Source organism: Vipera berus (genome assembly GCF_964194415.1).
Source record: "Vipera berus genome assembly, chromosome: 2".
Lineage (NCBI taxonomy): Eukaryota > Metazoa > Chordata > Lepidosauria > Squamata > Viperidae > Vipera > Vipera berus.
The window spans coordinates 286,265,817-286,293,390 of NC_138203.1; the positions used below are offsets into that span (position 1 = coordinate 286,265,817).

The 27,574-nt window shown below is 44.1% G+C and overlaps 3 protein-coding genes across 6 annotated transcripts in view; 2 read left to right on the top strand and 1 right to left on the bottom strand.

Annotated features, from left to right (window-relative positions):
- Nucleotides 1-27,574, top strand: part of LOC308661729 (zinc finger protein with KRAB and SCAN domains 7-like) — a 375,370-nt gene that overhangs the window by 210,165 nt on the left and 137,631 nt on the right. The gene's annotated exons all lie outside the window — the stretch shown is intronic.
- On the bottom strand, nucleotides 729-9,657 carry LOC308661369 (uncharacterized protein; the record flags this gene model as incomplete). Its single annotated transcript, XM_081316290.1, has 5 exons — nucleotides 729-3,692; nucleotides 5,189-5,318; nucleotides 6,783-6,850; nucleotides 6,955-7,069; nucleotides 9,250-9,657. 5 exons carry the CDS (start codon nucleotides 9,655-9,657, stop codon nucleotides 2,068-2,070), a joined length of 2,346 nt encoding a protein of 781 aa, XP_081172416.1. The 3' UTR covers nucleotides 729-2,067.
- Nucleotides 12,073-27,017, top strand: LOC308661724 (uncharacterized protein). 4 transcript variants are annotated; one of them, XM_081316884.1, is made up of 6 exons: nucleotides 12,073-12,421; nucleotides 14,534-14,699; nucleotides 17,165-17,275; nucleotides 19,608-19,681; nucleotides 20,926-21,052; nucleotides 24,045-27,017. In XM_081316884.1, the coding sequence occupies exons 4-6, from the start codon at nucleotides 19,625-19,627 to the stop codon at nucleotides 26,378-26,380; spliced, it is 2,520 nt and encodes an 839-aa protein (XP_081173010.1). In that variant the 5' UTR covers nucleotides 12,073-12,421; nucleotides 14,534-14,699; nucleotides 17,165-17,275; nucleotides 19,608-19,624; the 3' UTR covers nucleotides 26,381-27,017. The 4 variants fall into 4 exon arrangements, with proteins under 4 accessions (XP_081173010.1, XP_081173008.1, XP_081173009.1 ...); XM_081316882.1 differs by lacking the exons at nucleotides 12,073-12,421; nucleotides 14,534-14,699; nucleotides 17,165-17,275 and having other exon boundaries at nucleotides 19,090-19,681; nucleotides 20,905-21,052; XM_081316883.1 differs by lacking the exons at nucleotides 12,073-12,421; nucleotides 14,534-14,699; nucleotides 17,165-17,275 and having other exon boundaries at nucleotides 19,090-19,681; nucleotides 20,905-21,052; nucleotides 24,048-27,017.

A 27,574-nucleotide genomic window follows, 5' to 3' on the forward strand; every position in this document is an offset into this window, starting at 1 on the left:
GCTGTGTCATGGGTATTCATGGCCCCACTTGTATGAGCCTTGCCATGGGCATTTGTAGCCCCACTCATCTGAGCATCATCCTGGGCATTTGTGGCTGTATTTGTGTGAGACTATTGCTGCAAACATTGCAGGTGTTCATGCACAAACACAAAGCTAACCCCTCCCACAAAACTATCCCTTTTTTCTCCCCTCATTCCTGGCCAATGCCGAAGAGCTGGGAAACTCTGCCCTTAGGCATGGAAGCCAACTGGGTGACTTTTGGCCTGTCATTCTCTTTTGGTAAACCACTCACAGGCCGTTTGTTGTAGGAAAAATAGGAGGGGGTATTCAGCTCGAGTTCTTATGTCTTTTTAAAGACAGGGTTTCCCTTGGCACCCATGGCCAGCTGAGTCTAGTAATCAGCCAAAAGCCAGAAGGGGTTCAAACTCCCTTCTAAATCAGAGAATCTCTGCTTCAGATGGAATTCCTAAAGATCTATGGGGCTGGATTTCAACCCAAACCACCAATTCAACCATAGTTTGGTCATCAGATGGGGAAAATTACTGGGGATCTAAAGAAGAAAACCTTTGATCTTGGACATTGTAACTCTGGAATATTGTCCGGATTCCTGTCCTGTGCATGACTAAAAAGTGCATTGAAAAAAGGAAGAATGAAGCTACGAGAGTGAAACTTTATATAAAAACAATTCTGGAGATTAGTCCTTAAAAGAATGAAAACCAAGAGACCTTTATTCAAGAAATTGCATGATGACAGCAAAGCTGAGATTGCCCATCCTTGGCTTAAAGTTGGCATGGTGTTTTTTTTTTATCATCCCAAGAGTTGAGGAAGCCAGAAGACTAAATAAAAGAGAACTGAAAGTGAGGGTGAAGGCGAAGGTTGTTCTCTGAGCTTGTGGGTTAGTTTCCGAACATTTCATTACCAGGCTAGGTAACATCTTCAGCAGAGTTTAGAGGATGTCAGTGTTAAGTGTCCTTGTTTATAAGGGCTTCAAGTGTGGGTGTGTCAAGAGAGGGTCTTGTGACAGGTTTTGAGATGGGGAGGCTACATCAGGTCAGGGTCACTGGGAGTTGAACTTCTGGGGGACTTACATGGGTTGGTTGAGGGTCGGTGCTCTCTTTGGTTGGCTTTGTGGTTTATTTGGATTCTGAGTTCATAGGCTGGTTGTAGGTCAATGTGCCTGTTGATGGAACTGCTCCCCATCACAAGCCTCTCAATTCTGACTCACACCTGATCCATCACAAGAATAGAGTAGATTTTTCAAGATTGCTTCTCTCTTTGATCAGTTTCCAACTATTGTTTCTTGTCCTGTCCTCTGGTGCTTTGCAGAATAATTTGACCCTCTCTTTGTGGCAACCTCTGAAATATTGTTATCATGTCACTCCTATTTCTTCTTTAGACTAGCCAAAGCCTGCAGCTGTTCTTCATGTTTTAGTCTCCAGGCCTTTGATCATCTTAGTTGCTCTTCTCTGATCCTCTCTTGACACACCTACCCCTGAAGCCCTTATAAACACTTAACCCCGACATCCCGTAAACTCTGCTGAAGATGTTACCTAGCCTGGTAACAATACGTTCAGAAACCAATCCACAAGCTCGGAGAACCTTCACCCTCATCCTACACCCAAGCTATAGATAGTCGCCACTATTGCAGAAATGAAAGTGTTGACAGCCCTTGTGATTAATATTTAATGATGGTGATGTAAATTAAGCGGCCAGAAGAGCAAAGTCAAAGGCCTGAGTCATTGTTATGTAATTATGTTAGATGATTCTAGTGGCCAATAAATTGAAAGATGGAAAAAGTGAAGGGTGCAAAGTGGGTCTTCCAAGAAAGATTATATTCGGGGCTCTGTATGGACAAATGCTCAATATTATTTTAAAAAAACCCATTGTAGTTATTTTTCTCCACTCTCTTCAGATTCATTGTCCTTCTTATCTTCCCTACATTCCCTAACATTTCATTTCTCCACAGTAATAAATAGCTCAAGAGTCACAAATTTCTGATAATTTGTTTATACGATTCTTTTCTGTGCTCATAAAGGGACTGATGTTGAGTACGCCGCTTTCCACACATCAGACAAATGTACGATTTTTCCCAGTGTGGCTCCTTTGATGGGAAGTGAGGGAACTTGACGTAGTGAAACATCTTCCACACTCTGAGCATTTATACGGTTTCTCCCCAGTGTGGATTCTGTTATGTACAACATATTGATATTTTCGTCTGAAGCTTTTTGCACAGTTCTTGCATTTGTAGGGTTTCTCCCCAGTATGGATCATTTTGTGAGCAGTAAGAGAACTTGAAACTGTGAAGCCCTTTCCACACTCTGGGCATTTATATGGTTTTTCCCCAGTGTGGATTCTTTTGTGAGAACTGAGGTGACTTGAATTAGTGAAGTGTTTTCCACACTTCGTACATTTATACGGTTTCTCTCCAGTGTGGATTCTGTTATGTACAATATATTGACATTTTTGTCTGAAGCTTTTTGCACAGTTCTTGCATTTGTAGGGTTTCTCCCCAGTGTGGATCCTTTTGTGAATAGTAAGATAATTTGAAGTTGTGAAGCTCTTTCCACACTCTGGGCATTTATATGGTTTCCCCCTAGTGTGGATTCTTTTATGGGAACTGAGGTAACTTGAATTAGTGAAGTGTTTTCCACACTTCATACATTTACACGGTTTCTCTTCAGTGTGGATTCTGTTATGTACAATATAGTCACCTTTTAGTCTGAAGCTTTTTGCACAGTTCTTGCATTTGTAGAATTTTCCCCTGGTATGGATCATTTTGTGAGCAGTAAGAATATTTGAAGCTCTGAAGCTCTTTCCACACTCCAGGCATTTATATGGTTTTTCCCCAGTGTGGATTCTTTTATGGACAGTGATGTAACTTGAACTAGTGAAGCATTTTCCACACTCCGTACATTTATATGGTTTCTTGCCTGTGTGACTCCTATTATGGGAAGCGAGGTTTTGTGGAAAACGGAAGTTCTTTCCGCATTCCTTGCATTCATATGGTTTTTCTCCTGTGTGGATCCTTTTATGGGAAGTAAGAGAACTTAAGAGTCTGAAGCTCTTTCCACACTCGGTACATTTACATGGTTTCTCTCCAGTGTGTTTTTGGTTATGTACATTATACTGATATTTTTGACTGAAGGTCTTTCCACACTTGGGACATTCATATGGCTTCTCCCCTGTGTGAATCCTATTATGGGAAGTGAGGCTTTGTGGAAAACGGAAGCTCTTTCCGCATTGCTTGCATTTGTACATTTTTTCTCCTGTGTGGATCCTTTTATGGGAAGTAAGATAATTTGAGTCTCTAAAGCTTTTTCCGCAATCCAGATATTTATATGGTTTCTCTCTTTGTATTCTCTGAGGTAAAGTAACCGAGAAGGTCCTTTGGAAACGTTTTCCACGTTTGTTTGGTTTCTCTATCATGTGGCTTCCGCAACAGTCGGATAATCCTGATTCATCTCTGGGTATTTTTCCACACTCCGGCCAAGCCTCTTTTTCTGGCTGATCCTCTTTGCCCGAGAAGTCACTGACAGCTACGTGTGGTAAAGCAGAGTATTTCTCTAGCTCCCCCTTTAATTGTTTTTCCTCAGAACTTTGCTTTCTAAAAAATGTCTCTGCCTCTTTCATTCTGCCTTTTGGCAATGGTGCTGCTGCTTCTTGGCCAGAAACAATCATCTCCCATTCATCACCTGATTGGAGCAGAAAAAAAGAAAAAGAAAAGTTGATATAAAGTGAAGTGCAAACAGGATCAAGCCCCCCCCACCATTGTTGCATCTCTTATTTGAACATTAACCAAAATTAAGTCTCCACCATCCCAAGTCATCTTCCTTTTAGCTCTTTGACTTTTCCCCCCTGTGTCTACCAGGGTATTTCAAAACATAGGGCTATGCCTGGTATCGGGTTGATATAAGATCTGACATTGGGGTCTCTTGTTTTTCATGCTGCAGAATGAAAAACCTGAGGCTTTTGTATAAGATCATTTAGAGGGGTTCTGCTCTCTGAGCTTGTTTACTTGCAGACATTTCATTACCCAAACTAGATAACATCATCAGTGCTAGTAAGGAACAGGGTTTGTTCTCAGTCCTTACTGGCACTGATGATGTTACCCAGATTGGGTAATAAAATGTCTGCAAGAAAACAACCAAGCTCAGAAAGCACCAAGGATCCCTCATTTCAACCATGATCTACAAATATTCTCCCTTATTAAGATCATTTAGGCTTCCGGTTTGCACACGCGATGCTGGCGGACGTTGCGGGAGAACCTCTCCCCCTGCCGTCCGGTCTTTCTTCCTTGGACGACTCTGCAAAGGAGGACCTAGTGGAAGTGGACATTTATTGACTTTTATTAAAATTGAGTTTTCTTTTCTTTTCTTCCCTCCATCCAGTGCACTCCCACAGAGAGGGCCTCCTCAGGGTGCCACCGGTCTCATCCCAAAATCATATGGTTGCAGAGAGAGGGGGGGGAAGCACCATTGATAGATAGATAGATATTCATTATTTTTATGCACTGAAACGCTTGCTTAGTGCTTTACTTATTTATTAAATTTATATGCCTAACCCCATCTTCCCAATAGCGTGATTCTGGATGGCTTAAAAGAATGCTGAGGGAGATGGATGGCCTAGAAACATGAAAGATAAATGGATGGATGGATGGATGGATGGATGGATAGATAGATAGATAGATAAATAGATAGATAGATAGATAGATAGATAGATAGATAGATAGATAGATAGATAGATAGATAGATAGATAGGATTACTCTAGGTCAGGGGTAGGCAACCTTGGCTCTTTTGTGACTCCTGAACTTCAACTCCCAGAATTCCTGAGCTGGGCATGCTGGCTCAGGAATTCTGGGAGTTGAAGTCCACGAGTCACAAAAGAGCCAAGGTTGCATACCTCTGCTCTAGGTGATTTAAAGAATGCTGAGGGAGATTGGGAGCTTAGAAACATAAAAGATAAATAGATAGATAAATGGATGGATGGATAAGACAGATAAGATGGATATGATAGATAGATAGACAGACAGACAGACAAGACAAACTTCCTTCCTTGGAATAGAAAAAGGCTAGATCTCTTCCTGCTTCTTCCCAAGAGATGACATCTGTTTGAAGATCTTTTAATAAGAAACAGCGGATGGGATTTAATTACTAAACTCTCTGACGGGCGAGTAGCAAACCTGCTTACCCAGAGAGGCCACATTCCTATAATTTTCCAGCATGACTTCCCAATGGAGCGCTTTTTGGTCACAATCCAGCTGAGACCACTCCTCCTTGGAGAAATATACAGCCACCTCCTCGAAGGACACAAGACCCTCCTGAACAGGGAAACAAAGTACCGAACAGGGTCAAGGAGGATTTGTAAGGTCTATCCCATTACGTACGAATTCCCAAACCAAAGATATGCACTAAGTTGAATGGCTGTGCTTGGTAGGATTCCAAGGTTTAGGTGAAAAAAATAGTTCAGGCAAGTTTAATCGCTGATTGATGTGGCAAGACTTTCAGTGCCATTCAGTGAAAGTAATCCTAGTTTCCTTATGGATCTACCATCTCTCTCTCTCTTTATATCTATATCTATCCATCTTTCTATTTATCTATTCATATATCTTTATCTAGCTATTATTTATCATCTCTCTATATATAACATCTATGTCTTTCTATCTATATCTATCATCCTCTATCTATCATCTATCATGTCTCACTCTAACATCTCTCTATCATCTATAACTATCATCTCTCTCTCTCTCTCTGTATGTCTCTGTCTCTCAGTCATTGGCTGAAGTGAGGATGAGAAAGGAGAAAAATTCCTGGGATTGAAGGAAATTTTACAAAGCAGGATAGTTTGGCCTCCAAATCCAGACATGAATCAGAGGATTAGAAATTATTTTGCAAGCCAAAAGTTCTTTGATTACATGCATGGCAATTTTTACTTAGAGATTTTTCTATTTGGTACCTTCATTGGATTTTAACCTTCTGCCTTATCTTTTTATCTTTTCACCGGTCACCCCAGTCCTCTTCTTTGCTAGACTAGACGTATCTAGTTTCCACAACCATCCATTGTCCAGTGTAGCCTCCAAACCTCTAATCATCTTTGTCGCTCTTCTGTGCACTCTTTCTAGAGAATGCTCTGTATACCATTGTGACTTCCTGAAGGAAAGGGAGAATTTGAATCTAATAAGTAAGCCTTTAGTAAGACCACACCTCGAATACTGCATCCAGTATAGTATCCATACTATAAAAAAGATGTTGAGACTCTAGAAAAAGTGCAGAGAAGAGCAACAAAGATGATTAGGGGACTGGAGGCTCAAATGTATGAAGAATGGTTACAGGAACTGGGCATGGCTAGTCCAGTGAAGAGAAGAACCAGGGGTGACATGATAGCAGTGTTCCAATATCTGAGGGGCTGCCACAGAGAGGAGGGGGTCAACCTTTTTTCCAAAGCACTTGAGGGCCAGACAAGGAATAACGGATGGAAATTGATCAAGGAGAGATTCAACCTAGAAATAAAGAGAAATTTTCTGACAGTGAGAACAAACAACCAGGTTTGCCTTCAGAGGTTCTGGGAGCTTCATCACTGGAGGCTTTGAAGAAGAGACTGGACTGCCATCTGTCAGAAATTGTATAGGGTCTCCTACTTGGGCAGGGAGTTGGCCTAGACCAGGAGTAGGGAATCTTGGGTCTTTTATAACTTGTGGACTTTAATACCCAGAATTCCTGAACCAGCCATGCTGGTTCATTCCAACTCTGTTATTCTGTTTTATTTGTGAATTTTCTCCTCTTACTTGAGTTGCAGTTTCAACCACTGTCTCAGCTACACCATACAGAGTAGACAACTCCACTGGAATCTTCCCTGTGAGGAAAAACAGAATTTTAAAAAGCATAATTAATAACATAGGAAGAGACATTTTACAGAAGAGTTTGGGACTTTCTGGAGAATTGAGGACCTCTGATTACCTCCCAAGGTGTCCAGACTTGGATCTTCCAGAGAAATGTTCCTCAAAAACAACTGCTGAGGAGAATTTGATGGATTCCTTTTTTGCTCAGAATCTCTGATGTTGTTTGTGAAGGACTTGAAATAGGAGACAGGAGAAAAGAAGAATTAGTGGACATCACACAACACAAAGTGGATTCTTGAAAGCCTCCAATGTTCACCAGTGAGGCTGGAAAATAAGAAAGGAATGTCTGTCATCATTTTTTTTATAACAGGTAATGAAACAATATCCTACAAGAATTAGTGAAACATCTTCACATATTATGAATTCCAGAAATCTGGTAGGGAGATGTCTATGGAGATTCTCAATCATTCAGGTCATGGTTGTCTCAAAGATGCTTTTTCAAGAGGCAACTGACTTTCTATTTTTTCTCTTTGAAGACATTTTGCTTCTCATCCAAGAAATGTCTTCAGCTGTGAGTGGATGGTGCAGAATGGAAGGATTTATATTCCTTGCAGGCAGCTGGTCATTTTCATTGTTTTAGAAACGCTGAGGCCACTTGGAAGTTTATCTGTGTTTCAGGGCCAGCTGAGTAGTTCAAATGAGTGTAGGAGAGATTAAACCTACAAATAAGGAGAAATTTTCTGACAGTGAGAACAATCAACCAAGTTTGCCTTCAGAGGTTCTGGGAGCTTCATCACTGGAGGCTTTGAAGAAGAGACTGGACTGCCATCTGTCAGAAATTGTATAGGGTCTCCTACTTGGGCAGGGAGTTGGCCTAGACCAGGAGTAGGGAATCTTGGGTCTTTTATAACTTGTGGACTTTAATACCCAGAATTCCTTGGAACTGCTGAAAGGACTGTGTTGTAGACTGGAGATAAATGATGTTGTATCCCTCCTCCTCTATTTTTTTATTGAAAAGTTTTACAATACATTTTTAACAAGAAAAACTCCCTCCCTCCCCCTAACCCTCCCCCCCCCTGACTTCCCAGAGCTGAATACAGGGTATAAACTTTACAAACGTAAGCTAAAATATGCTAACAAGCAAAAATAAAACATTAAATTCTATCGCACTTTAACTCCCCTTAAACATAAATAACAAATAACTAATAATACATCATATAAAACCTATACTTATTCAAATGCTAAATGAAACTTTTTAGTCCCATATTTATTCTGAATATATTCGATCCATCTTCTCCATTCCACAATATATCTCTGTTGCGATTGTTCTTTCAAATATGCTGAAATCTTTGCCATTTCTGCCAAGTTAGAAACTTTCAAAGTCCACTCTTCTTATCGTAGGCAGTTCCTCCTTCTTCCAATATTGCGCTACTAAAAGTCTTGCTGCCGTAATTAAATTCAACATCAATTTAGTATCTATAACAGTAAAATCTGTAATAATACCCAACAAAAACAACTGTGGAGAAAACCTTATCTTTTTCTTAAATATCTTCTGCATGTTCCAGCAAATTTTAATCCAAAAAGCTTTGACTTTTTTACAAGTCCACCATATATGATAGTACGTTGCATCGTCACAACCGCACCTCCAACATTTAGGTTGACAGTTTGGATACATACTTGCTAATTTTTTAGGGTCTAAATGCCACCTATAAAACATTTTATAAAAATTCTCTCTTAAATTTTGAGCCTGTGTAAATTTTAGGTTTCTGACCCAAATCTTTTCCCAAGTATCCATTGTTATATTTTGGGCCCATTTTATCATACAATCTTTAACAAGTTCTGTTTCTGAATCAATTTCTATCAATGCATTATATATTCTTCTTATATGTGCTTGACCTTGATCTCTAATTTGTTTTACCAAATTTCCATCAGTTATCGAAAATACCAACTTTCTGATCTTCTTTCCATCTTGCTTGTAACTGCCCATACTGAAACCAAGTTTGTACAATCTTTTCTTCTTTTAAAATATTATATGGCTTTAATTGCCATACATTCCTTTCTATCCTTAAAATTTCTTTGTATGTAATCTCATCATGTTTAAATCCAACATTTATATTTTCTATTGCATGTTTAGGTATTGCCCAAATTGGTATTTTGTAATTTAACTTATGTCTATATTCTCTCTAGAAGAATGCAAATGACCAGCTGTCTGCAAGAAGTATAAATCCTTCCATTCCCCACCATCCCATTAGAGCTGAAAAAGCTTTTTGGATAAGAAGAGAAACATCTTCAATGAAAAACAACAAAATCCAGTTGCCTCCTGAAAAAAGCACCTATCGGACTCTGATAGGGAGTGGTGAAGAATTTTATTCCAGTCAACCCCTTCTGGGCTCCCAGAGTGAAGGTCTCTCACCTGCTCCTTCTGCTCCCCTGCCTGGCTCAAGAGGAGGCCTTCCACCAGGGCCACCGCCTGGGAGCTGGTCTCTGCTCCACACTCTCGCACCCAGTTCTCCATCTTCAGGGGCAGAAGGGCCAGAAACTGCTCCAGAACAACCAGGTCCAGCATCTGGGCTTTGGTGTGCTTTTCTGCTTTGAGCCATTGATTACAAAAGTCATGGAGTCGGCTGCAAAGTCCTCGGGGATCCTCAGAAGCCTGATATCGGACGCTCCTGAAGTTCCAGGACTGAACTTCTGAAGGGACGATGGTGTCTTCTTCCAGCATCTTCTGCCCACTTCTTGCCCAGGTCTCCTCACAGCGCCCAGGCCGAACAGCTGAAAGGCCTTTTCCAGTTCCCTCACTTGCTAAAGGTTGGGTCTCCATTCTTTCTCTCTCCTGTCACGCAACTCCAAATGGGTCCAGGGCCTCTTATGTGAATCTCCAAGCAACTTTTCATTCAAAGGACTGTTTCTCTTGCTGCAGCTGTGGTGAGAGTTAGACGTTCAGCCCTCTTTAGCTGAGAGATATTTATATCTATAAAATTATATGATGAGTACAAATGGCTTCCAGTTTGTGTCTCTAAGATAGAAAATAGAATAAATTCAGAACAAAACTAATAGAGGTAGAAGGGATCTTGGAGGCCTTCTAATCTAACCCAAATCAAGGAGAGAAGCAACGCAGAACTAAGGAGAAATTTCCTCACAGTTAAACAATTAATCAATCGAACAACTTGCCTCCAGAAGTTGTGAATGCTCAAACAATGGAAGTTTTTAAGAAGACGCTGGACAATTGTTTGAAATGGTATAGGGTTTCCTGCCTGAGCAGGGGGTTGGACTAGAAAACCTCCAAGGTCCCTTCCAACTATTCCATTCCACTCCACTCTACTCTATCCTCCCCCTCACTCAATCAGGAGATCATACCTGTTCAGTCTCTTCTTAAAATCCTCCATCGATGGAGCATCTACAACTTCTGAAGGCAAGCCGTTTCACTGGTTAATTGTTCTAATTGTCAGGAAATTTCTTAGTTCTAGGTTGGTTTTCTCCTTGATTAGTTTCCATCCACTGTTTCTTGTTCTGCCTTCTCATGCTTTGGAGAATAGGTTGATCCTCTTACTGTAATACTGGTAACATGTCACCCTTAGTCCTTCTTTTCATTAAACTAGACATACCCAATTCCTGCAACCGTTCTTCATATGTTTTAACCTCGTCTCCTTAATCATCTTTCTTCTCTTCTCTGCACTCTTTCTAGAGTCTCAACATCTGTTTTATATCATGGTGACCAAAACCTGATGCAATATTCCAAGTGTGGTCTTAGCAAGGCATTATAAAGTGTTACTAAGACTTCATGTGATCTTGACTATCCCGAGATTTAGAAAGTGATGGATTTAACCACTGAGCAATACTAATCCCCACAGAAGGAAATATTTTTCTGACCTGATTATAGAATTGCAAATGGCCTTGAGCAGATACATCATGTGTTTGCAATGTGTGATTGAAAAAATATGAGACTGACTTTCAACAAGGATTTGGAACTCTGAATAAATATATTTGGAGCATTTTCTATTTCTTTCCGCAAGAAAAAAAACCCTAAACCTACATTCACCTCCAAGCAGCGTTCACACAACATGTCAAACCCCAAACAGATTAGCAAACCATGAAACTTCAGTTCACATCTAATGAAAGGGAAAAAACATGAGCTTGGCTTAGGATGCTCCATTACCCCTTTTTCAAGGTTGACCTTTGGAGACCCAAGCCAGACTCTTACAGGCAGGCATGTCCACACAACCTGCCCTCAGCCCAAACGGGCCAGTCAACAGTAGGAGCCAGGTTCACCCCCAAACAGGGTCTGGAGATACCGTCCTGCTTCACTCAGCCTCCCAAGACAGGTTTCATTGTGAAGGATTTGGCTCTTTTGAGCCTCATCCAGCAGCTAGTGCGAATTCGGACCCGATCTGGGGCGTCTCCTGTCTGGCAAGACTTTTCTTATCTCTTGCTTGAGATTTGCAAGGCAAATCCTCCTTCTTCTCCCCCCACTTCCCTCCCCCCAGCTGTTCCCAGAAAATCAGGTGGGAAGGACTTCCCCAGTCCCCACCTCTTTCCTGGGAATCCTGAGATTCGTCGGGGAGGGGGCAACAGGGCTGGTCTGGTCCTCTGCTTCCCCCTCCCCACCCCCGCATGTTGGGTGCATGGAAAGGGGCAGCTGGGGAGCATGGGATTTGGGCTCTCCCACTCTTGGGACTCAGAAGACTGAACTTGGATGAGGACTTGGCATGCGTCCCTCCCTCCTCCAGGGCGAGGACCCTCCACCTCCCTTTGCATGGGAAGAGAGACCCCCCTTCTCCTCCCTTAGGGCCACATCTGGCTGTCTCCCCTGCAAGACATCCCCGCCTTCTTTTTTTTTTTCCTTTTCACCTGCAGCAAAGCGCAAAGGGTGATGGAGAGAGAGAGAGAGTGCAGCGTCCTAGGGAGGCCAAACTCTGGTCTGGTCTGGAAAGATCAAAGTCCATCTTCACCCTTTCCCCTCCAGCTCCTAAAGCCCAATTCCTCCCCGGACGATTCCCCTCGGACGCCCGCTCCCCTTTGGCTTCCCAGGATTAGAAGCGGGATGCGCCCGGGCGCGCCCTCTTGCAAAAGCCTCCGGCGTCCTCGAGGCAGCCGGAAGGAGCCCCCCCCCCAGCATCTCAAAGGAACCCGGACCGGGTAGACCGGAAGTACCCCTCTAGGGAGAGCCGCTCGGTTGTCTGCAAGTCTCACTCTCTCTCTCTCTCTCTCTCTTTCCCCCCTAAACCCTTTCGGGGAGGAAGGCGCATGCCCGCGGCTGGGCTGGGCTGAGCTCGGCAGGCGTCGGCGGCGGGCCAGGGAGGAAGGCGGACCCTGCGTTCTCCGCTGCGCGCCTCTCTCGGGGATTGGAGTAGGGGCGAATGCCGGGCAACAAGATCAGGGTCTTGGTCCTCAAGGGTCGGTCCGAGGGCTAGCCCAGCTCCGGAGAGCCCCGCTGCTCGCCAACCCCGCACCGCACCCCAATGCCCAAAATAAACTCTGACCGACCCGAAGGGAGTTAATCTTTGCCCTCGATGAGACGCTTCTTCCAAACGACCGCCGGCTTCTGAAGAAGCGTCTTTGGGGAAGAAAACCCTCCGGAATACAAGGTTAGGGTTTGGGGTGTCTGTGTGCGCGCGCGCGCGTGTGTGACTGTTTTGTGCGGGGATAGGATAGGACAGGATGGGGTTAGGATAAGGATAGGGATAGGATGATAGGGATAGGATAGGGATAGAATAAGGATAGGATAGGATAAGGATAGAATGATAGGGATAGAATAAGGACAGGATAGGGATAGGATTGAGATAGGGATAGGATGATAGGGATAGAATAAGGGTAGGATAAGATAGGGATAGAATTGGGATAGGGATAGAATAAGGATTGGGATAGGGATAGGATTGGGATAGTATAGAATAGGGATAGAATAGGGATGGGACGCAGTGGCTCAGTGGGTTAGGACGCTGAGCTTGTCGATCAGAAGGTCAGCAGTTTGGCGGGTCGAATCCCGAGTGCCGCGTAGCAGAGTGAGTGCCTGTTACTCGTCCCAGCTTCTGCCAACCTAGCAGTTCGAAAGCACGTAAAAATGCAAGTAGAAAAATAGGGACCACTACGGTGGGAAGGTAACAGCGTTCCGTGCGCCTTTGGCATCTAGTCATGCCGGCCACATGACCACGGAGATGTCCTCGGACAAGCGCTGACTCTTTGGCTTTGAAACAGAGATGAGCACCAGCCCCTTTAGTCGGAAACGACTAGCACGCATGTGCGGGGGAACCTTTACCTTTTACCTAGGGATAGGATTGGAATAGGATAGAATAAGGATAGGATTGGGATAGGGATAGGATAAGATAGGATAGGATAGGAATAGGATAGGATTGGGATAGGATAGGATAGGATAGGATTCTTTATTGGCCAAGTGTGATTGGACACACAAGGAATTTGTCTCCAGTGTATAAGCTCCCAGTGTACATACAAACAGTAAGTGATAAATCAGGATCATAATCATAAAATAAAATCCTCATAAATCATAAGATGTAACACACAGTGATAGTCATAGAATACTAAATAAAAGCAATCAACATAAGTCATAATGGGATACTAAATAAAAGCAACCAACATAAATCACAAGATACAAAGCACAGAGTGTTAAGATGCTAAATGAATAGGTAATAGGAAAGATGAGAAGGACAAAAGTAATACGGGCCTTCTATGTGGCTTGACATCCCAGGGTCTAAGAGAGTGTTGTGAGAATTAGTTGTTCAGTAGAGTGATGGCTTGGGGTGGGGGGAAACTGTCCTTGTGTCTTCTTGGTTTGGCGTGCAATCCATAGAGCAGGGCTTTTCAACCTTTTCACCCATTGTACCACTTTTAGGATATGGCAACATCCGAGTACCACGTCGCCTAGCAAGGTGTCAAAAACTTGATGATCCAAAAAAAAAGTAAAAAAAAGTGATGAAGTACAGGTAGTCCTCGACTTACAACAGTTCACTTAGTGACTGTTCAAAGTTACAATGACACTGAAAAAAGTGCCCCCCAAGCCACAGCCAAGCAAGACACCTGCCTGCCCGTCCAGCGGCGTTCTTCTGTCCAAGGTTTTCATTGTTGTGAGCATTACTGTTGAGAATTGGCAGCGGGGGTGGGGTGGGGAGGTGTTTGGTTTTTATTTCTCCCCACTCTGCTGGGTGGTTGCAGCAGGTTTTGGTCACTTCACATGACCCTGGGACACTGACCGTCATAAATATGAATCAGTTGCCAAGCATCTGAATGTAAATCACAAGACCCTGGAGTTGCTGCAACATTCCAGCTGATCGCCACTTCTTCTGGGCTCAGCAGAAGTGCTGGGATCAGCGCCAAGCTCCAGCTGGAGCCTGGCGCTGATCCTGGCACTTCCGCTGAGCCCTGACAGCCCTGCAGCTCCAGCCATCTCTCGCTCAAGCTTGTGTGGTGCTGCCATTCCCCTCCTCAGCTACCATTTTTCTAGGATGGTCGCGTGCCAGGTGCCAATGTACCACAGGTGGTACCCGTACCACTGGTTGAAAAGCCCTGCCCTAGAGCATCATCTTGAGGGAAGAAGTTGAAACTGTTTATGTCCAGGAATGTGAGGGGTCTATAGATATTTTCACAGCCTTCTTTCTGGCTCGTGTAGTATACAGGTCCTCAGTGGAAATATGGAAGCAGAAGCATTAATAGGAACAATAATCATTTATTCCATTTCTATCCTGTAGAATTTGCAGGAACAAAGGTGCTGTTATTTTCTGGTGCTGTTACGGATCCGGAAGCCTTTGAGTTAAATGGCTGCTGAACGGCTCGGAGGAAAGCGGGGTGATCCCTCCTTAGAGAGGCTGTTTGGGGGAATCCCTCAGGAAGATCCAGCGCAGAAGAGACCATCAGGTAAAAAGTCTCCTTAGGATGCCCTTTAAGCCTCTGACTTGGCTTTGCTCAAATTACTTTCATTGGTGAATTCATGTTTTAAAATGTGTTCTGGTGATAACATCACTCAAGAAAGTCTTGTGGCAGCAGCATGCAGTTAAAAACAATTGGTCTTTCTGCTGGGTTGGTGGTTCTCAGCATGTGGTTCACGGATCCCTGGGGGGGTTGCGATGTTGTCACGGGAGGGGGTGTCCCACAAAGGATTGAAGAAATGTTATGATTTAAATTTGGAGTTAAGTCTTGGGGGTCCCTTCCTATGATCTTTGACCACAAAAAGGTATTTTAAAGGGGGTCTGTGGTGAAGAAGAATCAGAAGAATCAACTCTACTCACCCTCTTTCGTGCCTTTCAGATTTTGCCACTAGGCTGATACAAGATGTTGAGTGAACCACAAACAACCTGCTAGTGTTGTGATTCATTGTCAGCCTGTGCTCCCAGCAGCTGAGTCTGATGAATCTGAGGAGGAGGAGGGGGGGTTGGAGAGCCTTTGGTGTCAGAGGGAGGCTCTGATGCACTGCAGGACTCTCAGCCTGGCCCCTCCAGTCATGTTCCTCATGAGGCTCAGCTGTGTGAGTACGAGGTGTTGGACTCAGAAGAGTCACAGCTGAATCTGTTCAGAGACACTAGAAGCAGAAGGCAATCCAGCAGAGCAGAGCGGAGCAGAGAAAATCAATGAGGCAACTCAGTGAGAGGAGGAGAAGGCAGTGAGAAGCCACGCCTTGGGACTGATAATAAAAGGGGAAGGTGTGGGCAGGGCTGGTTGCTGAAGGCAACCGTTTGGAGACATTCTAAGGCAGGGGTGTCAAACTCAATTTCATTGAGGGCTGCATCAGCATTGCGGTTGCCCTCAGGGGGGCTGGGGGTGTGTGGCCAGGGTGTGCGCAGCCTACTGGGTGGGTGTGGGTTGAGTGTGTGTGGCCTAATGGGTAGGCATGGCCAGCTCTACATCATCCACATCAAAGGTACCTATAGGCAGAAGGAGATGGGACCGGGGCAAGTGCCAAGGCATGGTCCACTGGAAGAGCTTCACTGTTCCTCTCAGGCCAGGGGGGGGGGCTGGACTGTGGCGCGGAGGTCAAATGCCCAGCCCAGCCCTCAAGCACCCACGGCACTAAGCCCAGCCCCACTTCCCCAAGGGGGCACCCAGCTGCACTTACCTCCTCAAGGCTGCTGCACTTGCTCTCCTTAGCCAGGTTGCTCATGATGGGTACTAGGGCAAAGTCAAGACAGAGGCCCACTCCATCTTCATGTGAGGAGACCTGGCTTTGTATCCAAAGCTTCCTTAGCAATAGGATGGGAGACACACACCCCCCCGCCAGGATACGCCAGGAGGAGGAGGCAAGGGGATGGTGAAAGGGTAGCAGGGAAGGACTAAGGCAGGACTTCCCTCACACCCTCCCTCTCCTTCCTTCCTTCCTTCCTTCCTTCCTTCCTTCCTTCCTTCCTTCCTTCCTTCCTTCCTTCCTTCCTTCCTTCCTTCCTTCCTTAGAATGGTGGGAAAATATTTGAAATGAGGGAGGAATTAAAACAGGCAAGAAACACAGCTGAGGAAGTGTCATCCTTCATGAGGAATGAAAAAATGCACCATCGCCTGGAAGTGGCCAGCACATGGCCCTCGCCTACTTCACATATCTGGATTGGTGGGCTGTGGGGAAGGGGATGCCATGAGCAGCATGAGTCGATGTTACCTGCGCAATGCTGCCCAGCTCCTAGCCTTCCTGAAGTATGCAGGGCCATGTGCTGGCCACTTCCAGGCGATGGTGCATTTTTTCATTCCTCACAAAGGGTGATACCTCCCCAGTGTGCACCCAGGGGGCAGGGTCGACGCGGCAGGGGCTGGTCCCTCGCTGTTTCCAGACAGCCTTGTGGAGCTAAGACTGAATGCGTTTCAGCATAGATGGCCACCACAAAATTACACATTGGCTCTCGGCCGGCCTGGGCCAGGGCCAAGGCAGCGGGGCCCGTTCCCTCACTGTTTCCAGGATGGGTTTGCGGGCCACATGAAACCACTTCGTGGGCCGGATCCGGCCCCCGGGCCTTGTGTTTGACATGTCTGTTCTAAGGGAATCCTGGTCTGTTCTTGCTACTTCTGTTTAACTCTTCTTTGTTGACTCTTGTTTGATATTTTGACTCATTTATTGAAGGAAATAATTCTGTTGCTTTTTTGTTTGAACTGTAAATAAATATGGGTTGGGTTTTTCCAGCCTATTGACTGTAAAGAGGAAAAAGGGGTTGTCCCTGACACACAAACAGGGCCGGTCGTAGGCTGGAACAGAACAGCTTGATGGGGGCAAAAGATTTGGGGTGGGGGGAGAAAGAGGACCAGTGGGTGGGGATATCTTTGCCATCCGATTTGTTCCTTCGTAGTGCAGAACCGAGGAGCGATCACCTGATGTCTTCCTTTCCCTTTCTACTCTGCTGCTGTAGTATCCATTAAAGCTAATGCTGGCTGGAGAATTCTGGGAGTTGAAGTCCAGCCGGAGATTTTGGGCTCAGTTGTCATTGGAAGTTGAGGATTTACCTGTATAAGGAAAGAAGGTTAGTGAGGGTGTGAGAGTTCAGACTAGAGGCAAACAAAAGTCATTACTAAAAGCCAACATGCCTTTGTCAAAAACAGATCATGCCAGACAAATCTTACTGCATTCTTTGATCAAGTGACAAAGTTAGTGGACCAGAGGAATGCTGTAGATATAATTTACTTGGATTTCAGTAAGCCATTTGATAAAGTAGATCACAACCTACTACTTGATAAGATAGAAAAATGTGGGTTAGATAGCATCACCACCAGATGGATTCGTAGCTGGCTGACTGGCCGTGTTCCTCAATAGAACTGCATCTGCATGGAGGGAAGTGTGTAGTGGGGTGCCCCAGGGCTCTGTTCTGGGCCCGGGTTGTTGCAAACACCTGTACACCTGGCCCATTTGCCAAGTAGGGGGTGTCGTCCACCAGCCTAACTTTGAATCCAGGTCAACCTGAAGAAAAGGTTGAAAGCCACTGTGCTAGGCTGTTCCAACTGAGAAAAAAATAAGTATTTGTTGTTGATGGGAAGCGGGACTCTCAGCAAACTTCCAAACGATACAGGGAGGGATACTCATGAAGGTATCTTCAAGCCCTATGGTGCTTTATTGCATAAATTTACTGCTTGAGGATGCATCTTGACCCCTGAGTGGAATCACTGGAGAAGGTTGTTCACGTTACTAACAGAAAAGAGTTGAAAGGGACCTTGGAGGTCTTCTAGTCCAACCCCCTGCTCAGGCAGGAAACCTTATACCGTTTTCTGTACATTACTGTACAGGAGACAACAAGGGTACAAATTGCCAAAGAAAATGGCTCCAGCCATCTTAAAGTGCAGCCATTTGAAGCCAAACATCACGTACTCATAAATAAGTCACAGATCTTGCAAAATGCTGAAGTGGCAGCTTAAGGTCTGGTTCCTAGAACTGGGGAAGTTGATCTCTTAGAACTGGGGAAGTTGATCTCTTAAATTTGTTCTAGGCATGCTGAATAACCGAAATCAAGGCCAATAAAAGGGAGTTTGGGTTCCTGGAGTGGGGACGTTGCTGCTAAGGGGTATTGCTTTTGTTTAGGAATCAGTATAGGCGCTTTTGCCTTGCTCCCAATTAACAGGCAGAACCTTGTATTTTTGTCCCCTCTGCAGTACTCTGCTCCAGCAGATTGGGTGATCTCCACTCCTAAATTGGGTTGGGGGAGAGATCTAAAAGTACAGAACTGCTTCCAGTTCTGGTGGAGACAAATGCAGGTTCTCTCCAGTAGTCCCATCTGAATCCCAATTAAAACGGCTCCAGATGATTCTTGGTTATGCTTCGTTGTTGATATATGGCCACCCTCTCTGATCTTTGTTAATACAGGACAGTGTTGTGATTCAGGGTCAGCCTGTGGGTTCGGCAGTTGGGTCGGACAATTCAGAGGAGGAGGAGGGGGGTGTTGGAGAGCCTGCAGAGAACAGCCCTGAGGCTTCGCAGAGCCCTCAGCCAGGCCCCTCCCATCTGGTTACGACGCAGACCCAGCTGTGTGAGCCTGACTGCGTGGATGAAGATGACCCACAGCTGGCCCTGTTCAAGGACGCCCGACGCAGGAGGCAGTCAATCAGGAGTAAACAGAGGAAGGCAATGGGGCACCTTGGGAGGAGGCAGAGAGAAGCCACGCCTTGAACTGTTTAAAAGGGGAATGTGTGGGAGGGCTGGTTTGCTGAAGGCAACCGGTTGAATAGCTCCTGTTTCATGGTTTGTGTTTTTGTTTTGCTCTGTTTGCTCTGTTTTGTGTCAATAAATTTGGCAGGCTTAGTTCCAGCCTCTTGCCTTTTTGTAAAGGGGTTGTCCCTGCCTTTTCTGCAGGGCCAGTAGTAGGCTGGTACAGAACAGACAGATAGGAGCTGGAAAATAAGCATCTAAGTCTAGGGTGGTTTTCTTTCAAGACGACGTGTTCTTCTGGCTTCAAGAAGAACTCCTTTCTCACTTCTGATGCAGCCAGCTCCCCACTTCTCCCTTGGCCACCTCCAGCATGAGCAGAGCCTCTGTCATTTCCAAGCACCTGGGAGGTGTGGAGTTGGAGTTGAGTAACCACCATCTCTCATACCTCCACTGGATTTTTGTTGGTCTCCTGTGATTGACAGAATTACCACTCGGTACAATCCGTATCCCTAAGCTTCCGTTGCCTCCCACCATTCACACAACCTCATCCGTCTGAGTTAACCCAGATGGGATGTTCTCTGCCCACAAGGCACTCAGACCTCTCAGTCACCCAGTCAGCCTGCATAAAGCATGGACTATCCAAAAATCAAAGTTCCAAAATAGGGGAAGAGTGTTTGCATAACAAGTATTTCCTGTTTCCCCCCCCCCCTCACTCTCAGAAACCAGACCAACATCGATGGTGGCTTCTGGCACATCTGTTGTCTGTGGTGGAGCACCTGTTTTTCCAAGAAAGGTAGGAAGATCTTTGCCTCCTCAAACTGCTAGTGTCATTCAACGTGATCCAGCCCCGTCCAAAATCGGGGGTGGGGGTGGGCGTTTTCATAAGCAGCTTCCTGATACTTTCTCCCTTGGATGCTGAATGGAATGTACTTGGTAATGTCATTATGGTTTGAAACTTTGCAATACATGAGCATGTGATATTGATCAGCAGTCTTAAAAGAATCACAGGTTAAAAATTATCTAAATACATTGCAGACTGATGTGGAGGTTAAAACTAGAAAGAAATTAGGATGATAAGTTGAGTGAGGCTACTGTAGTTTATTATCTGGCTTACTATATTAAAATTCTTAAATTGACTGTAGTTTTAAGACATTCCGCTTATGAAGATGCACACGCTTCCCCTTAAGCTTATATTTATGCTATGTAGTTCATATCCATGTCTACTCATTCTAGTTGTCCTTCAAGTTATTCAGATAATCCTCGAGTTACGGCCACAGTTGAGCCCAAACTTTCTGTGGCTAAGCAAGACATTTGTTAAGTGAATTCTGCTTCGTTTTACAACTTGTCTTGCCACACTTGTTAAACGAATGACTGCAGCTGTTAACTTACTAACATGGTTGTTTAGTGAATCTGGATTCCTCCTTGACTTTGCTTGTCAGAAGGTCGCAAAGGGGGGATCACATGACCCTGGGATCCTGCCACTATTACAAATATGAACTCATTGCCAAGCATCCAAATTTTGATCACCTGACCTTGAGGATGCTGCAATGGTTGTAAGTGTGAAAAATGGTCATAAATTCACTTTTTTTCCAGTGCAGTTGTAACTTTGGTCACTAAACAAATGGTTGTAAGTTGAAGAGTACCTGTTTTTCCTTGAATCATGCTTTGATTCTTTTAAAAAATGTAACAAGGTCCGTTATTATGCTCAAGAAGCCATGCAAAGCATATTTAATTTTATTCTTAACCTCCACTATAACAAGGTGGTTTATTCATGTTTCACTTGAGTCTTTGGATATTATAGAAGGGTGCACATCAAAAATAGGGTTTAAAATTAGCCAGACTCATGAAAAGTGATCCTGGCTGTATTTTCATCAGAGGTTCAGAATTCTGTCCCATTTTTTTCCCAAGGCAATTGCTTTTTTAAAAAAATTCTAGTTGGAAATCAGGTTTGTTATTTAATTAAAAAATAGTTTGCATATACATTATTCATCTGTATCTTAACAGAGACGTTTGTAGAATGTGTGGTTTCTGTTTCAGAACTCTGTTTCCTTTGAGGATGTAGCTGTGTTTTTCTCTGTGGAGGAGTGGTCCCTGCTGGATTGTGAGCAAAAGACTTTGTACGAAGAGGTCATGCTGGAAAATGCAAGGAACGTGGCCTCCTTAAGTAAGGAACTCTGTTTCTCTAGGCTGAAATTGTGGTAGAAAGTATTTTTTAGCCAGATGTAGAGACTGTCTAGAAAGAGTACAGAGTAGAGCAACAAAGATGATTAGGGGACTAGAGGCTAAAACATATAAGGAACGGCTGCTGGAATTGGGTATGTCTAGTTTAATGAAGAGAAGGATGAGGGGGTGACATGATAGCAGTCTTCCCATATCTCAGGGGCTGTCACAAAAAGAGGGAGTCAAGCTATTTTCCAAAGCACCTGAGAGCAGGACAAGAAGCAATGGATGGAAACTAATGAAGGACAGAAGCAACCTAGAACTAAGGAGAAATTTCCTGACCGTTAGAATAATTAATCAGTGGAACAACTTGCTTCCAGAAGATGTGAAGTTCTTAAGAAGAGACTGGAGCACCATATATTGGAGGAGAGTGTCCTCATCTACATTTCTACTCCTACTTGGTCTGCTAAGAAGAGCTAAAACATTCGTCCTGTCTCCAGATATAGGAGAGGGGGTCCTCCATGCGATTCCCATCCCAGCCAATTTCCATTCCTGTTTGTCCCACTTTATAGATAACCTAGGGACGCGGTGGCTCAGTGGGTTAGGACGCTGAGTTTGTTGATCAGAAGGTTGGCAGTTTGGCGGATCGAATCCCGAGTGCCGCGTAACAGTGAGCGCCTGTTACTCGTCCCAGTTTCTGCCAACCTAGCAGTTCGAAAGCATGTAAAAATGCAAGTAGAAAAATAGGGACCACTATGGTGGGAAGGTAACAGCGTTCTGTGCGCCTTTGGCGTCTAGTCATGCCGGCCACATGACCACGGAGACGTCCTCGGACAAGCGCTGGCTCTTCGGCTTTGAAACGGAGATGAGCACCGGCCCCTAGAGTCGGAAACGACTAGCGCGCATGTGCGGGGGAACCTTTACCTTTACCTTTTATAGCAGATATGTCAAACACAAGGCCCGGGGGCCAGATCCGGCCCGTGAAGTGGTTTCATGCGGCCCGCGAAGCCATCCTGGAAACAGTGAGGGAACGGCCCCCACTGCCTTGGCCCTGGTCCAGAGACCCTCCTTCTGCCAGAGACCCTCAGATCTGTCCCACTCCTGCCCAGGCCCCCATAGGCACCCTTGATCCGAACGATGTAGAGCTGGCCACGCCCACCCGGTAGGCCATACACACTCTAGCCATGCCCACCCAGTAGGCCACGCCCACCCTGGCCACACCCACCCGGCTCCTTGAGGGCAACCACAATGCTCATGCGGCCCTCAATGAAATTGAGTTTGACACCCCTGTTTTATAGATAACCTTCCTCTTCCTCTTTGTATTTTTCTGCCTATAATGAAGGCATGAGGAAGCCCTAATAAAGGTAGTCCTTGACTCACGGCTACTATTGAGCTCAACATTTCTGTTGTTAAAGCGAGACATTTGCTAAGTGAATTTTGCCCCTTACTACTTTTCTTATCACAGTTGTTAAATGAATCACTGCAGTTGTTCAGTCAGTGACACAGTTGAACATGCCTTCCCCACTGGCTTTGCTTATCAGAAGGTTGCAAAAATAGGATCACATGGAATCATCATAAATACGAACCAGTTGCCAAGTATCTGAATTTGGATCACATGATCTCAGGGACAGTACAGTGGTCATAAGTGTGCAAAAACGATCATAGGTTACTTTTTTCCAGTGTCGTTATAACTTTGAATGGTCACTAAACGAACTATTGTAAATCAAGGATCATCTGTAGTCCCACAGAGAGTGTCACTTAGAGAGAGTTGGGCTGTTCAACATATAGAGAACTAGGGTGGGCCAAGATCTCAAGAGATGGGACCTTCAACCTAAGCGGTTCTCCATCTCATTTTCTCCAAAGCTTTCTTAAATGCTGAGACAAGTAAGGATGAATGAACGCACCCAGATTGAGAACTAGTTTTTTTTCAAGGCAGAGCTCCCTCATGGAGAGGAAGCTGTAGCTCAGTTCTCAAGTCCAAGTCCATCAGCACTTTCCTCTTCTCAGTTTGAAATTAAACCAGTCGGTGCTTCATCATCAAGCCCATTATTGAATGGAGGCAGCTTTTGAAATTACCTTCTGCTTCCTTCTTTGTCTATGGAGATTCTCAGGCATCCAGGTAATAGTTATCCCAAAGGTGCTTTTTCATGAGCCAACTGGACTTTCTTGTTTTTCTTTGAAGATATTTCACTTCTCATTCAAGAAGCTGCTTCTTGCTCTGACTGGATGGTGGGGAATGGAAGGACTTATACTCCTTGCAAAGAGCTGGTTATTTGCATTCTTTTAGAGAGTCATTGAGGCCATTCTGGAGATTTATATGTTCTAAATGTTCTAAAGAGGTCATCTATGTCTAAACTGAATAGCCCTTGCTCAACAGAGGGGGAGGGATAGGATATCATCTGTCTCCAGTCTACAACACAGTTCTTTCAGTAGTTCCAAGAAGGCTCCACACCCATTTTCACTACTCAGGTGATCCTGAGGACCTGGATAAACCTCCAGGTGGCCTCAACAACTCTCTAAAAGAATGAAAATGACCAGCTGTCGGCAAGGAGTATAAATCCTTCCATTCCCCAGCATCCAGTTAGGGCTGAAGAAGTTTCTTTGATGAGAAGCAAAACTTCTTCAAAGAAAAACAAGAAAGTTCAGTTGCCTCGTGAAAAAGCACCTTTGGGATTCTTCTTTGGAACTGAATCTGAAGATGTAGTAGAGCTGATGGTGCCCAGGGACAGGATGGACAGGATTCAGGTTTTTCATTCTATATTATGGAGGATTATAGGGAAGCCCGTGGCAGATCTTACATCAACCTGATACCAAGCACAGCCCCATGTTATGAACATGCCCTGATAGAAGCAGGTAGAGGAATAATAAAAAGAGCTAAAAGGAAGCAGAGCTGGAGGGAAGTTTTAATAGTGTTTAGATAAGGGCTTGCAGCAATGATGCTTGATCCTGTTTGCATCTCCCTTTGTGTCAATTTTTTTTCTTTTTTCTATTTGAAGCAGATGATGGATGGGAGATGGAGAGTTCCGGCCAAGAGGCAGCAGCACCTTTGCCAAAAGACGAAAAGGAAGTTGCTGAAAAATTTCCTGGGAAGCAAAGTTCTGTGGAAAAACAGTTAAAGGGGGAGCTGGGGAGATGCTCTGCTTTACCATGTGCAGATATCTGTGTCTTTTTAGCCAAAGATGTTCACCAAAAAAGAAAAGTTTGTCTGAAGTGTGGAAAAATACCCACAGATGAATCAGGATTATGCAACGGTTGCAGAAGCCACATTGTAGAAAAACAGAATGAAAGTGGAAAACGCACCAGAAGGACTTTTCTCCTTACTTTATGTCAGAGAATGCAAGGAGAAAAACCATACAAATGTCTGGTCTGTGGAAAGTGCTTCAAAGATTTAAGTCATTTTACGTCTCATTATAGGGTCCACACAGGGGAAAGACCGTACAAATGCACGGTATGCGGAAAGTGTTTCAAAAATCCAAGTCATCTTATTTGCCATAATAGGATTCACACAGGAGAGAAACCATATAAGTGCACCGAGTGTGGAAAATGCTTCACCGAGTCTCGTTCCCTCACTTGCCATAAAAGAATCCACACTGGGGAAAAACCGTACGAATGTAAAGAATGTGGAAAGAGTTTCAATCAAAAACATAGTTATACAGTACATAACAGAATCCACACAGGGGAGAAACCATACATGTGCATGGAGTGTGGGAAATGCTTCACTGAATCCAGTTCCCTCACTTGCCATAAAAGAATCCACACGGGGGAAAAACCATACAAATGCACAGAGTGTGGAAAATGCTTCAGTGAGTCAGGTTCCCTTGCTTCTCATAAAACAATCCACACAGGAGTGAAACCATATGAATGCCAGGAGTGTGGGAAGAGCTTCAGAGCTTCAGTTTTACTTGCTTCCCATATAAGAATCCACACTGGGGAGAAACCATATAAATGCACGGAATGTACAAAGAGCTTCCGTTCTGCAAAACACCTTAGTTTCCATAAAAGAAAACATACAGGGGAGAAACCATATAAATGTGTGGAGTGTGGAAAATGCTTCACTGAATCAGGTTCCCTGACTTACCACAAAAGGATCCATACTGGGGAAAAGCCATATAAATGCATGGAATGTGGAAAGAGCTTCAGAGCTTCAAGTTTTCTGACTTCTCATAAAAGGATCCACACTGGGGAGAAACCGTACAAATGTAAGAACTGTGCAATGAGCTTCAGTCAAAACTATCAGTATGCTATACATAACAGAATCCACACCGAAGAGAAGCCATATAAATGCACAGAGTGTGGAAAGGGCTTTCACAAGAACAGTCATCTTACTTACCACAAAAGGATTCACACTGGGGAGAAACCGTATAAATGCAAAGAATGTGGAAAGAGCTTCATTCAGAAATATCAATACACTGAACATAACAGAATCCATACTGGGGAGAAACCATATAAATGCACGGAGTGTGGAAAGAGTTTTAGAGCTTCCAGTTTTCTTACTTCCCATAAAAAGTTCCATGCCGAGGAAAAACCATATAAGTGCATGGAGTGTGGAAAGCCCTTCACGAATTCAGGTTCCCTTGCTATCCATAGGAGGATCCACACTGGGGAAAAACCATATCAATGTAAGGAATGTGGAAAGAGCTTTAGTCAAAAACATCATTATACTAGACATAGCAGAATCCACACTGGGGAGAAACCATATAAATGCATGGAATGTGGGAAATGCTTTACTGAGTCACGTTCCCTTACTTGCCATCAAAGGATCCACACTGGTGAGAAGCCATATGAATGCGCCGACTGTGGAAGACGGTTTACTGAATCCCGTTCTCTCACTTCCCATAGAAGGATCCACACTGGGGAAAAACCATATAAATGCCTGGAGTGTGGGAAGAGCTTTAGAGCTTCAAGTTCTCTCACCTCCCATAAAAGGATCCACACTGGGGAAAAACCCTATGAATGTAAGAACTGTGCAAAGAGCTTCAGACAAAAATATAATTATACTATACATAACAGAATCCACACTGGTGAGAAACCTTATAAATGCCTGGAGTGTGGAAAAAGCTTCCGTTCTCAAAAATATCTCCCTTCCCATAAACGGATCCATACAGGGGAGAAACCATATCAGTGCAAGAAATGTGACAAGAGCTTCAGTCAAAAACATCATTATACTGAACATAACACAATCCACACTGGGGAGAAACCATATCAATGCATGGAGTGTGGAAAATGTTTCGCCGAGTCAGGGTCCCTCATTTCCCATCAAAGAATCCACACGCATGAAAAATCATATAATTGTATGGGGAATGGTATTTACTCGGCACCAGTCTCTTTATGAGCATAGAAAAACCCATTCAAGGGAAACCCAAAAAAACAGACTAGAACTGCATAAGTGGATTGTGCAGTTTGCAGGCTACAGCCTTATGCGGTCCCCCCCCCCCTGAATGTAATGTTAGAAAGTGGAAGATAAGGAAAGATTCTGAGGAGAATGCAGAAGAATAACTGCAACTGATTACTTGAGTGATATTAAGCATTTGTTCTTACAGAACCCTGAATCTAATCTTTTTTGGAAGATCCACTTTGACACCCTTCACTGTTTATCTCTCTCAATTTATTGCCACTACCCGTGTTTTCCCCAAAATAAAACTGGGTCTTATATTAATTTTTGCTCCAAAAGATGCATTAGAGCTTATTTTCTGGTTAGATATTATTTTCGAGGAAATATGGTAGAAGCACCCAGAAGAGTGACAGTAGAGCAACTCTGGAATTTTCTCTCTTTGCAGCTAAAACCTTAGTTTGCATCTCTCTTGTTATCCCTCTGATTGATCAGATTTTTAATTATGAGGGTTGTCAACACTCTGTGTTTTAGTTACTCTTCTGGTGTCCTCACTGTAATAGGATAGAAAAACCCATGCTGGTTCTAAGGCACAGGTGGGTGATCTCTGCTTCATTGTGATGTAATTTCTTGAATAAAAATGTACCTTTTGGTTTTCTCTCTTTCAAAGGTTAGTTTGCAGAATTGTTTTATAAGGCATCAGTCTCCTTGATTCTTTTTCTCTACGAGTACTTTTAACTTATACAGTAGGTTAGGACAGGAATCCTGGCAGTGTTCCACAGTTGCAAAGTGGAAGATGAAAGGTTTCATTCCCTGGTTCCCAAATAATATTTTCCACTTAATTATTAGAGTTGTGATTGCATGTAGAATTTGGGTTGAATTCCAGACCCATAGCTCCTTAGGGAATCCTATGCAATGCAGAAATCCTTTGATTTAGAAGGAGGTTTGAATCATCATTGATTGATCCAGTGTAAGTTTTTCTGAGAAGAGGATGAAAGATGGATGATTACTTGGCTCAGCTGGACATGGATGCCAAGGTAAACCCTCTCTTTAAAAAAAGACGTCAAAACTGGTTACCAGCTTGCTTCCAGGTGCAATTCAAGGTTTTGCTGATCCCCTTTAAAGCCCTTCTTGGCATGGATCCCAGTTATTTGAGGGATTGCCTCACCCCACTGGGATTCATCCGTCCGACTCAGA